The following is a 13577-nucleotide window of genomic DNA, read 5'->3' as shown; positions in this document are numbered from 1 at the left end:
CTTCTTCAGGGTCAAGCAGGTTCTTTACCACTGAGCCACCAGTGAAGTCTATTCGCTTTACTGGTGCTATCTGAACTTGAGGATTCTGCCCAGGGAAGTACTGATCTTGTAAACATTCTCTGTCTCTCCTCCAGCTAAGGCAGAGAACTTCCCCTCTGTGTTCCTTTGCTGCCCTCTACAGTCAGTTATTGACATGGCTTTGTAGAAGCCTATGTCACTAGGTATGACATAGTTTTCCTATCTGACTATCTTACTAGACTGTATTTCAGGATCTAGTTCATTAACAAGCATGAAGTTGCTATTTAATACTTTATATTTATTAAAGGATTTTTGTTTCACTTTTATTTAATTATTTAATTTGCTTCTGGAACTAGAGCACCTAGAACAGTGCCTGGCTCAATAAATATCTGATGAATGAAATGAATGAATAAATGATCAAATAGGTGATAGAATAAATAAATGACTAAATCAAAAATATATTTGCCTCCCCAGGTTTCCAGTACACTAAATACGGATGCCGTAGGAAAAGTGATAACAAAATGGTTCATCGCAGCTTCTGTGAGGTCAACAAAAAGCCAAAACCGATTAGAAGAATATGCAATATTCAGGAGTGCACACATCCGCTGTAAGCATTTATTTTACCTATCCTTATATACCAAGGACAAAATGAAAGGGATTTAAATGGCATTAGCTCTTTTTAGTTTTAATTTAATTTTTACTCAAAGCTATTACGTGTACCTGCTTACAGTGATCAGATCATTTCATGGAAATTATATAAACCTTTAGTCCTGTGTTTTATTAACCTTATTTCTGCTTCTCACTTTTACTTCTGCTTCTCTTTATTGAAGTACAGTTGATTTACAATATTGTGTTAATTTCAGGTGTGCAAGAAAATTATTCCGTTTTTTTCCGATTACCTGACTTTATAAGTTATTACAAGATATTGAATATAGTTCCCTGTACTACACAGTAAATCCTTTCTGCTTCTCTATTTTAGGTATAGTAGTTTGTATCTCTTAATCCCATACTCTTAATTTATTCCTCCTCACCCCCCTTTCCCCTTTGGTAACCATAAGTTTGTTTTCTATATCCGTGAATCTGTTTTGTATATAGATTTGTTTATATGTGTGTGCTGTGCTTAGTTGTTCAGTCATGTCTGATTCTTTGTGACCCGATGGACTGTAGCCCACCAGGCTCCTCTGTCCATGGGGATTCTCCAGGCAAGAATACTGGAGTGGGTTGCCATGCCCTCCTCCAGGGGATTTTCCCAACCCAGGGATCGAAACCAGGTCTCCCTCATCGCGGGTGGATTCTTTACCATCTGAGCCACCAGGAACTTGACTTTATCCTTCTTGGGCCTGCTGAGTTAATTATCATATGTCCAAGTTTCTCTGTTGGCCAAAAGTACCTATGACTATGAAGTATAATATACCTCTCATGTAATACCTATCTTCAAATGAGAGTCACTATTGAAGTCTTCAAAACTTGAGTAAACTTTCTCAGCTGCCACCATTCATTCTTACTGTCAGCTGACAACTAGGGCAATCTTAAACTCTGAAGAGCAAAAACTGCCAAGGTTTTAACTTGCTTATATTTTGGTGCTGCATATATGGGCTTCCCAGGTGGCTCAATGGTAAGAATCTGCCTGCCAATGCAGGAGTCACAGGTTCAATATCTAGGTTGAAGGAAAAAAAGGCAACCCACTCCAGTATTCCTGCTTGGGAAATCTCATGGGCAAAGGAACCTGGTGGACTACAGTCCACGAGGTGACAAGAGAGCCAGACCTGACTTAGTGACTAAACAGCTACAACAACAAGCTCCGTATATACAGAATTTTTTAAAAATGCAGAGACAAAGTAACTTTGGAAAGGACAAATAGTATGTTTCCATTACATTCTGACAGGTTGATTAGCTGGAGGTAATCAATGGTGACAACCCTTTGGGATATATGTAATGAAGAACTCTCTGTAATACTGTATCCATAGCTAATTTAGAGAGTGCTGGGATACTGACATTGAACTTGGATGTGTAATTTGGGAATGTCCCCGAGGAAATATTTTTTAAAATATCTGCTTGGAAATGTTTCTATCAGGTACATTCATGAAAGTGGTTTCTGCTCAGGCATACAACTTTTATCAGGTCAATAAGGGCCTATCTGAAGAACAAAATTTTTCAAATATAATGGATATGTCAGGTAGCCTTCACAGCAACAACCACAGAGATGGAACAGTAATCTCAGAATATTAGAACATGAGTAAAGTCATGAAGTAATGAAAAAGCAGCAGCAGTCAAATCAGTTTGTCATGGCAGGGATCAGATGGATCCTTTTTATATTTACTATGAGATATAGGCAATGGCAACTCACTCCAGTACTCTTGCCTGGAAAAACCCATGGACAGGGAAGCCCGGTAGGGCTCCATGGGTTCGCTAGGCGTGGGACAGGACTGAGTGACTTCACTTTCACTTTTCATTTTCATGCATTGGAGAAGGAAATGGCAACCCACTCCAGTGTTCTTGCCTGGAGAATCCCAGGGATGGGGGAGCCTGGTGGGCTGCCATCTATGGGGTCGCACAGAGTCGGACACAACTGAGGTGACTTAGCAGCAGCAACATGAGATATTTAACACCCTGGGGCAAAAGTTCATTGGTATCATATTTTTAGATTCCACATATAAGTGATATCCCATGATATTTGTCTTTTTCTGACTTCACTTCCTATGGTAATCTCCAGGTCCATCCATGATAGTGTATGTGGTATTATTTCCTTCTTTTTTTGATGAATAATAGCAATCAGTATACCACATTCTGTTTACCAGTGGGGGCTAGTTTTGAAAACTACCATGATGCCTGAATCTAATAGGAAAACCTTAAGCTGAGTTTCCAAAGCCCTCTGTAGATGATCCTTTCGGAAGAGAGAAGGTTGTTTCAAAGTCACCGGGGAGGCAGAATACCAAGGCCTGAAAAATAGAAGTGTCAGATTTACTTTTGTTAGAAAGTTCTGAGACTGATGCATGCATATTTCTGAAGTTGCCTCCTGGGTGGTACCTCACCCAGAGAGCAGAAAAACCTAGGCTTATGGTGCCGGAAGGGGCGCACGGTGCCCCGGGGTTTCCATGGACAATGCTAACCCCTCACTCCTACCCCCTGCAGCTGGGCGGCGGAAGAGTGGGAGCACTGCACCAAAACCTGCGGCACTTCCGGCTACCAGCTGCGCACGGTGCGCTGCCTCCAGCCGCTCCACGACGGCACCAACCGCTCGGTGCACAGCAAGTACTGCGCGGGCGACCGGCCCGAGAGCCGCCGGCCCTGCAACAGAGTGCCCTGCCCGGCCCCGTGGAAAACGGGGCCTTGGAACGAGGTGGGTGTGCGAACTCTGAGGGGCCGGGGAGGGGGGGCGTATGTGTGTGGAAGCATGTGAAACATATTTTAATTTCGCTTCTGTATCAGGTGGGCTTTGTGTGAATGGAGAAACTGTCACATTGTGTGGAATCAGTAAGCACCTGGGCGTATTAAGAAAAAAATGGTATTTTAAAACTGTGTTTGCATGTAAGATTCATTGATGGGGGCAAACCACATTCGGATGCTTTGGGATACAACGCTGTCTAAAAAGGTGACTGATTTTCTAATATTAGTGTTGACCGCACTGTCCCTCCTAGATACGTTTCAAATCCCTAACCTTGAATTCAGGGCCCTGCCCTATGTGACACCCCACTGCTTTGTGTGTGTGTGTGTGTATGTGTGTGTTTAAACTGAGGTATAATTGATACAACACTACCTTAGATTCAGGTGTACAACTTAATGATTTGGTATTTGTATACACTGCAAGATGATCACCAGCAATAAATTAATAAATCCCACGATAACTCTTCTTAATCTGTCTTCCTTTATTCCACCTCTTTGTCCCAGTCTGAGGAAACTGTTCACTCTTCCAAAGACCAGCTGGTTGGAGCCTCCTCCCTTCTGGCTGGCTTGCCCTTCCCTTTCTGTCTATCTGACCATCTACCCATCATCATCCATCAAGGCTCAGCTTCATGGTCCAAAATACCACCTTTTCTGCAGTCCTTCTTCTTCATTCCAAAAGCAGAAGCCTACCAATGGCTTGCTGATCACAGCAGTGTATCATAACTCCTGTCTTTGAGCCTGTGCTCAGCACTAGACCAAGCATTTCTCAAAAAAAAAAAAAAAAAAGGTACTCTGTTTCCCCAGTGCCCAGTTGGTGCCTGTCTGAATAACGTCTGTTTGGTGACTGGCTGAATCAGTGTTTCGGTTCGTGTATTAACCACAGATCTTTGATGTTTCTAAAGATTCCAAATAAGGAATTATGGGGCCATAGAAAGAGTGGCTAGGAGGACAGGGACTCAAAAAAGCAGATAGAGAATGAAGGAGGAAGTGGAGAGCAGACCCAGGATGGAAGGAACAAGCCAATGAAAGTTACCTGCACAGGACTGGAAGAACTCACCTTTCACTCTCTTCAGAGCCCTAGAACAAGCCTTCTTCCTCTACAGATCCTACCTAGATCAAAAGCACGGCTATTTCTGGTCTTAGTTTTAGAGCAGTTAGCCCCTTCCTTAAATAAATGAATTTGTGGGAATAGAATAATAGTAGTTCCAGCATAGCACATGAGTCAGTTTGCCATCTGTAAGGAAGGTGAGAGAAGGGGAAGCTCAGTCCCAGATCCGCTCCCTGAAAATGGACTCCACCGCTGGTTTAAGGAACCCTGCTCCAGTACTCTTGCCTGGAAAATCCCATGGACAGAGAAGCCTGGAAGGCTGCAGTCCATGGGGTTGCTGAGGGTTGGACACGACTGAGTGACTTCACTTTCACTTTTCACTTTCATGCATTGGAGAAGGAAATGGCACCCACTCCAGTGTTCTTGTTTGGAAAATCCCAGAAACAGGGGAGTCTGGTGGGCTGCCATCTATGGGGTCGCACAGAGTCGGACTCGACTGAAGTGACTTAGCAGCAGCAGCAGAAAGTGTTAACACTGAAACAATGACTTCTTCAGCATCAAATGCTTCCTAAGTGCCAGACTTACCTGCTTTACATACATTGTTTCCTTTGCTTCATTTACTCCCAACAGTTCTCTGAGACTTTCAGAAAAAAAGCAATGTTCCCAGGCTGGTGAAGGATGAAGCCAGGGTATAAACAGGATTCTCTGTCTCCAAAGTCACTGTAACACTGCATAGCAGAGAAAGAACCCCAGAGCTATATATGCATGTATGCTTGTGTGTGCATGTGTGTGCCTGAGTGTGCACATGGGGAAAGGAAGAGAGGCAGTCTTGGTGGAGTAAAACGTCTACAATCATAGCCTTTGTTTCTGTAGTGTTCGGTGACCTGCGGTGAGGGAACAGAGGTGAGGCAGGTCCTCTGCAGGGCCGGTGACCACTGCGACGGGGAGAAGCCTGAGTCTGTCCGAGCTTGTCAGCTGCCTCCCTGTAATGGTAGGTGTGACAGGGATTGATTTCACTGCTCTGACCATGGTTATCTTTTTTCTTTATTTTGATTGTTTAATTAATTCATTTATTTTAATTAGAGAACAATTACTTTACTGTGATGGCTTTTGCCATACATCAATAAGAATCGGCCATAGATATACATGTGTCCCCCCATGCTGAACCCCCTCCCCACCTCCCTCCCCTCCCCTATCCCTCTAGGTTGTCCCAGAGCATCAGCTTTGAATACCCTGCTTCATGCATCAAACTCTCACTATGACCATGTTTTCGAGCCACAAGAAAGGACAATTTCCTTTGGGGACAAGCTCTGGAATTCCCATTTACTTATTGAAAAATAACTTTAGGAGAACACACTTGAAATATTAGCCTAATACAGTTCTTTAAAATGGGTGTCTGAGGCAGTATCCCCTCCGGTTAGTTACCATCACCACTGCAGCCTCCATGATCCCGAGTGGACGGTAATGCTGGGGTGAGGGCCGTATCACCCCAGATGAAGTTTCTGTCAATCTGTGTCTCTAGAATAATCGACTTATTTTCTCTCTGATTTTCTTTATAACTTCACATTATTGTTAAAGGCATAATAATGCAGAATGTTATGCAGTGTTTTACTAAAATTATTCAGTTGAGACACTCAGATGATAAATGTTATTCACAAAGCCATTTCCAATACCTGCATCCATATCCATGAAAGTGAAAGTCGCTCAGTCACGTCTGACTCTTTGTGACCCCTTGGACTATACAGTCCGTGGAATTTTCCAGGCCAGAATACTGGAGTGAGTAGCCTTTCCCTTCTCCCGCATTGCAGGCGTATTCTTTACCAATTGAGCCACAAGGGAAGCCCAGGAATACTGGAGTGGGTAGCCTATCCCTTCTCCAGTGGATCTTCCCAGCCCAGGAATTGAACCTGGGTCTCCTGCATTGCAGGTGATTCTTTACCAATTGAGCTATGAGGAAAGCCCAAATATTCAACAAATGTGCTTGCAAAATAGGCACCTTGTACCTAGGCTAAAATTTGCTTGACCTATTCCTTCAGTATTGCAAAAACAGAGTCTCTTTTCTTTATTTTAAAGTGCAGATCTTCCTCAGTTTACAGGAGAGTTATATCCTGATAAACTCTTTCTGAGTTGAAAATACATTCAGTCAAAAATGCATTTAATACAACTGACTTACAGAACAGGGCTTCCAAAGTGGCTCAGTGATAAAGAACCTGCCTGCCAATGCAAGAGATGTAGATTCCATCACTAGGTGGGGAAGATTCCCTGAAGGAGGAAATGGCAACCCACTCCAGTTTTCTTGCCTGGAGAATTCCATAAACAGGGGAGCCTGGTGGGCTAGGGTCTCAAAGAGTCAGACGTGACTGAGCATGCATGCATATGTCGTCGCGTGGGCGCCACTTACTGAACACCATGCCCTAGCCTTAAACATGCTCGTAACACTTATGTTAGCCTACACTTGGGCAAAACCATCCAACTCAAAGCTTATGAGTAGTTCTCTGGGTACAGTACGATTAAAAGGTGTTTGCCCTGGCGATCACCTGACTGACTGGGGGCTGTGGCTGCTGCCCTGCCTAGCATCACGAGAGGATCATTCCATTTATCGCTAACCCACAAAAGATCCAAATTCAAAATTTGAAGTACAGTTTCTACTGAGTGTATATGGCTTTCACGCCATTGTGAAATCCATAAATCAGAAGTGGAACTGTCATGAGTCCGGGATGTCTGTGTAATTCAATTTGCTGTTGTAATAAATAGCATATATGGATGGTTTCAGCTTCTATAACTCTGTCTCCTTCTTCCTTTTCTGTCACTTTCTCTCCATCTGCCTGTGAGCTGTCTGCCCCGTTTTGTGTCTCCACTTCACTCTCCTCTCATTTCCTCTGTGGGTCTCACTCCCTGCTTTTGATTTGCTGTTACCTGCTGTTTGTGGGTTGCTCACGTTCTGTGTACTCCGCACATGCTTTTTCCACTCACTTTCTCTTCTCTCCCTCTCTCACTCACTCTCTTCCTCTCCTGGCCTCCCTTCCTCCTCCTCATCTCTCTTTCCCTGTCCCCTTCTCTCTCTCCCTGTGTCTTCCTGACTTCTTTTTCTTCGTTTCCCTCTTTTTCTCCCTGATACCCCTCATCCTTCCCTTTCTGGCACATGTGTCTAAAGGTGTCCTTCTTTCTCCTCCACTTTTATCTGTCCTTCCCTCCCCTCTCCCTGTCTCTGCCACTCCCCCTCTGTCTCTCCATCTTCCCATCTCTTCCCTTCTTCCCCATCTCGTCTTCCCTGCCTTCTTTCTTTCCCAACCCCCGGTGTCCCTTCCAGTCTGACTCTCCGTGCCTGTCTCTCTCTCTCTCTCCCTTCCTATTCTCCCATTACCTGTCTAGTCTTCCTTGTGAATTATCCCTCTGCACATTTCCCTTTGATAATGTGGGGTGGCATGAACAAGTATGACCATGAGGGGGAGACAAAGGACTTACATACTTAATCATTTTTCTCTGGAAAGTATATTTGAAAGTTCAAAGCACAAGTCAAAGCCAAGATAACAAATTTACCTACTCAGAAGCTGTAAAATTTACTGTCACTGTAATGTTTTACTCTTATAAAAGTGTTACTGTCAGAAGGCTAAACACTCTGTAAGCTTTATTGATCTCAATGACTGGTAGAGCTGTATATTTCTGCAAATATGCCCAATTGTCAGCAGGTATGTGCTTGATTCTCTTCCTTAATCTAAAAGAAAATATTATAGGCATAGAAAGACATAAGCATAGAAAAAAAATAATTTGGATACAATAAGGGATTGATACTTGACATAAAACCCATTAATTTGCAGGGGTTTGCAACCTAATTAGGATTACAACCCAATTCTTTTCTAGTATGAGATGTTCAGATGCTTCATACTGTATCATAGGTGTGTAAATGTCAGGCAAAGACAAGTCATCTTAGAGTGTAGGAAGTGTACATGACATTCAAACTCTAACAAAGGTGATAAGGTTTAATCTTTATTGGTCTTGCCAACTGACCCTCCTTTTTTGATCCCCCCCTCAAACTTTAGAAAAGGGATTCAATTTCTTTGGCAAGTTATATAGCAAGTTCCTTACCTAGCAATGTAGAATTACCCAACATTACATCGTCATGGTGATTGTATTACATAAATGCCACAATTTATAATTCTTTGCGTTTATTATTTGGATATGAGATCAGTATTCTGTGTGGGATTATGCACATGGGCTCTGCATAGAATATGCTCTGGAATGGCTAAAAAGAAGTACAGACTTTTAATGAACTCAATGTTTGGAATTTTTGAAATCTAATTCTTACAACTTATGATTAATAAAATTTTAAAATAATGGAAAGAGTATGTACAAACACACCTACCAAGTGTTTTATAAGTGGTACTTAGTATTCTTTAAAGTACTGTCAATTCGATAAAATTAACCATGTATTATTCATAAGAAAGTTGGCACATGTTACCCAGAATTGTGCTTTCAAATAACAAATAACCTGAGAACATTCAATGGCAAACATGAAACTATTGCTTCACTCTGGAGAATATACTCTGAATCAAAATTGTATCTTGATTTTTCTTGTAGTAATATAGTTTTAAGATTTAATATGTTCCAACAAATCTTTAGTATTTTTTATTTTCAATTTAAACTTAATATAGAGACTACTCTATCATAAAGACAGAACTATTATAAAATTTTTTAAAACAGATGCCTCTCCATATCTTAAAAGTATGATAAATCCAATATTCTATTTTCTAAAATCAGAAATACATTCCTAAGAAGAAAAAAATACCCTCGATCTGAAGACTCTTGATGGGAATGTGAAAGTGCTGGTCAATTCAAGTGCTTTGCATAGAGAGAACAACTTTTTTTAGTAAATTTATTCTAATATTCATATTTTAACTCAAAGGCTTATGTGGAAAACACCCATCAATGTTAGATCTTAGTTAAATCTTTTTATATTCATAAATGATTTTCATGCTTTTCCTCCTTTTATTTTTAGCTATATTTATTTTTATATTTAAAATGAAATATAGTTGGCATACAATATTATGTCATTTCATTATGAAACGAGGACCACAATAAGTCTGTCCCCATACAAAGTTATCACCATATGACTGGCCATATTCCTTATGCTCTGTGGGACATCCCTATGGCTTATTTATCTTGTAATTGGAGGTTTATACCTCTTAATCTTCTTCACCTATTTTGCCCCTCCCTTAGTAACCACTCCTTTGTTCTCTGAGTTTATGGTTCTGTTTTTTTGTTTTATTTTATTTTTTTAGATTCCACATATAAGTGAGTTCGTACAATATATATCCTTTTCCGTCTGTCTTATTTCACTTAGCATAATGCCCTCTGGCTCCATGCATATTGTCCACTGTTTATGTTTGGATATATGTCTTATTTTATTTTTCTTTGAATCTCTGTAGATGAGCCATGTTTGGGAGATAAGTCCATATTCTGTCAAATGGAGGTACTGGCACGATACTGCTCCATACCAGGTTATAACAAATTATGTTGTGAGTCCTGCAGCAAGCGCAGTAGCACCCTGCCACCACCGTACCTTTCAGAAGCTGCTGAAACTCATGATGATGCTATCTTTAACCCCAGTGACCTCCCCGGATCTCTAGTGATGCCTACATCTTTGGTTCCGTACTATTCAGAGACTCCTGCTAAAAAGAAGAAATCTTTGAGCAGAATCTCTTCCATAGCAGGTCCAAATGAGCATGCTGCTTTCAGGCCAAACAGTAAATCCAATGGTGCTAACTTATCCCAGAGGCAAGCACAGCCAGCAGAAAATAAAACTCTGGGACCGGCCTCCCCACCCACCAAGAGTGGCCACCTCAGTTCATCTCCGCAACTGGCTGCTGCCCCCTTCCTTGCAGCCAGTGATTCCATAGGTGCTTCTTCTCAGGCAAGAACCTCAAAGAAAGATGAAAAGCTTATTGACAAGAGACGTCCGCTAAGGTCATCCATGTCGGAAAGATGAGCAAGGGAAGCCAAAAGGCTCGATGTCGGTGAAAAATCTGGAGGACCTGCCTCTCTCCATGGTGCATACAGCTTGTCTAAAGTGGAACTCTCCATAAATCATCAGCTCATTTTCTCTGTGAGTGGAAGAAAAAAAAGTGCTGGTTCACTTTCTAGTTGCTTTCGTCCTTCTTTTGTTCTGCCTCGACTCATTTACCAGAATTCATTGGAAGAAGGCACCAAAGATTATTGACTGGAGGAAAGTAAGTTGTTAGGTGTGTGGGTCATTTTCTGAAGCAGGAAAGGGACTGGAACCAATTGTGCATGTCAGCTGATTTCTTTTTTAATTTTAAAAAATTACAGTAAAAAGAAAAAAGAGATGCCAATGGTTTACACTTTAACAAAAAGTTTTGGAGCAAAGAATTCTTAGACTTGTATTCCTATTTATCTATATTAGAAATATTGTATGAGCAAATTTGCAGCTGTTTGTGTAAATACTGTATATTGCAGAAATCAGTATTATTTTAAGAGATGTGTTCTCAAATGATTGTTTACTGTGTTACATTTCTGGATGTTCTAGGTGCCTGTCATTGAGTATGGCCTTATTTGACATTGTATGAGTTGATTTTCAAAGGAGAATATTACAAAGAAGTTAGAATTGCAGCTACTGACAGTACAAAGGGTTGTGTTGTGTGGTTTTGTTTGATCAACAATGTGACACGTAAATTACAGAAAAAGAATAGGTAAGCTGCAGATATTACCTTCCATCCTTTAAATAAAGAAGAATAAGATTAGTGTCTTAGCATACTTGTAGTCACAGGGAACAGAGACCAGTAAATGAGCCCATGCAAGACAAAACAGAAACCTTTTTACCAGGGCTTCAGTAGACACCATTGATTGTCTTCTGTTCTTGTGTTGTTTTGAGTTGTCTCATTGTTGACCTATACAAATGTGTATACTCAATGTACTGTAATAATAATGAAAAATGTGCTGAGATCATTTGTATGTTGGTAGCTGAGAAAAGCATCATGAAACTAGATTAACACTCAAATAGAGTAGGGCTGTAGGGCTCTAGAAGCAGGTTCAAGACAGTATTTGTCAATGGTTGCGATATTTATTTTCCGCATGGTTCATATTCACATGGTCACAACCACAATGCATCTGACTGCAATAATGTGCTAGTAATTTATGTCAGTGATCAGTTTACTTACAGTGAAGCCAGAAGTTCCAGGGAGTAGATGTAAAGTATCTGTATATAGAATTCAGAACTGAAGATATTTATTAAATTTTGATTTTTTTTCTTGATAGTATTTTTATGTACTAAATATTTACTCTAATACCAATGACATATTTTGGTAAACTAGAGAGACATAAATAGAGCTGCATGCTTTGTTCTGTACATAGAGGAGAAATTTAAGCAAACTAAAGCAGCCAAATCAAAGAAATAAATTTGAAAATTGATGTTATACAAAGCTTTTGCAATTTTAGAGGAGCTGATGCAAAGTTGGTAACTTGTTCCCCTTCAGTGAAACATAAAATTGTATGGGCTCAGACAGCTAGCTGTTTAATGAAATAGTAAATTAGAAACACCAGAAAAGAAGTATGTGAAAGAAATTAGTATTTCATGAATTACACTTTAAAGGGAAAAAAAAAAAAGATAAATGTTGTCAGCATAATGATTTTGAAGTCAGTTTCTGAACCATCTAAAACTACAGTTTGCAAACTAAAATGTAAATATGTTAAGTTCTTAACACAGAAAATGTGCAAAAACTTTTTGCATTTTAACCATGGTAAAAATAACAGCTTCATCTATTGACTCTATACCTCTAAAGAATTGCTGCTACTTGGTGCAAGACTTTTGAAGGTCAAATGAATTAGGTGAATTCCAGATTGTAAATCTCTGAGCCTCAAGCAGAAATTTTTTTTTTCTTCCCTAAAATTTCAGAATGAAATTCTCTCTAGTTTGCTTGCGTGTGCATGCATCTAGTCCACAGGGGATTACAGAGAAAGCTGGTCACACACATACACCTCTCATAAAGATGTATATATTCATTATACTTCTGATCTTTGAGCTTCCTTTTCTACTAAGCTAAAAATTCCTTTTTATCAAAGTGTACACTACTGATGCTGATTGTTGTATTGGGAGCACGTAGCAATAAAAATGTTAACAAAGTATAGACCTGGCTCAACTGAAATTTTTATCATTAGATTCATCACTGAGTAATAGTAACCAAGTTCTTTCCTGCTACAAAGTTAAATAGTATCAAGTTCAATTGCTACTTGTACTTTCTCCAAAGGGGCTCAAAGAAAGGGACAGGGGCTCTTCTTTTCACATCAGGGTGCATCATACTATTTTTACAAAAGAAAATAAGAGGCTATGAGGTGACTTTTTTTTTTTTTTTTTTTTTTGCCTAAATCCATTCCACAGAACTTGAAGAGAGAGAAAGTGGCAATAATGCTAATGGGATAAGAAGGAAGAGGGGCTCCTTCTAGTTTTAAAATGTGTCAGCTCGGGATAGTTTTTAGAAAAGCTACTATCAGCTCTGAACCCTGAGGACTGATGAAAACACATGACCTCCTCTGAGGACCATCCAGAGGAGGGGGCTTCATCATGTAACAAGCAGATACAGTGTTGCCATAGTTTCTAGTCTAAGCTGCAAAGGCAGAGGACTCAGGTTTGCACCCCACCTACCACTTCATGCCTGAATTGATCTTGGGTGATCTAACTAGATTTCAGTTTCCTCGTCTGCCAAAAAGGAGGCAGAATTATCAAATTTCACTGTGGAACTGCTGTTAAAAATGAGCTTAAGTAAAATTGGTAGCCAAGCCCTAACATATACTAATTCAAAATAAATATCAACTTCCTCATTGTGGTTTCCCCAATCTCCTCCTCATCTTCAGTTCAGTTCAGTTCAGTTGCTCAGTCATGTCTGACTCTGCGACCCCATGAACTGCAGCATGCCAGGCCTCCCTGTCCATCACCAACTCCCGGAGTTTACCCAAACTCATATCCATTGAGTCAGTGATGCCATCCAACCATCTCATCCTCTGTCTTCTCCTTCTCCTCCTGCCCTCAATCTTTCCCAGCATCAGGGTCTTTTCCAGTGAGTCAGCTCTTCCCATCAGGTGGCCACAGTATTGGAGTTTCAGTTTCAACATCAGT

General features: G+C 40.6%; 1 protein-coding gene across 1 annotated transcript in view; it reads left to right on the top strand.

Moving 5' to 3' along the window:
* Positions 1-12591, top strand: part of ADAMTS3 (ADAM metallopeptidase with thrombospondin type 1 motif 3) — a 291428-nt gene extending 278837 nt beyond the window's left edge. The window contains exons 19-22 of the mRNA XM_042251505.1: positions 493-625; positions 3151-3358; positions 5324-5441; positions 9877-12591. Of these exons, the coding sequence (XP_042107439.1) occupies positions 493-625; positions 3151-3358; positions 5324-5441; positions 9877-10436 (1019 nt within the window). The 3' untranslated portion in view covers positions 10437-12591. The remainder of the gene's footprint in view (positions 1-492; positions 626-3150; positions 3359-5323; positions 5442-9876) is intronic.
* Positions 12592-13577: the final 986 nt, after the last annotated feature.

This window comes from Ovis aries, chromosome 6, assembly GCF_016772045.2.
Source record: "Ovis aries strain OAR_USU_Benz2616 breed Rambouillet chromosome 6, ARS-UI_Ramb_v3.0, whole genome shotgun sequence".
Lineage (NCBI taxonomy): Eukaryota > Metazoa > Chordata > Mammalia > Artiodactyla > Bovidae > Ovis > Ovis aries.
Note: the sequence above shows the minus strand (reverse complement) of the source record. Positions and strands in the feature narration are given on the sequence as shown.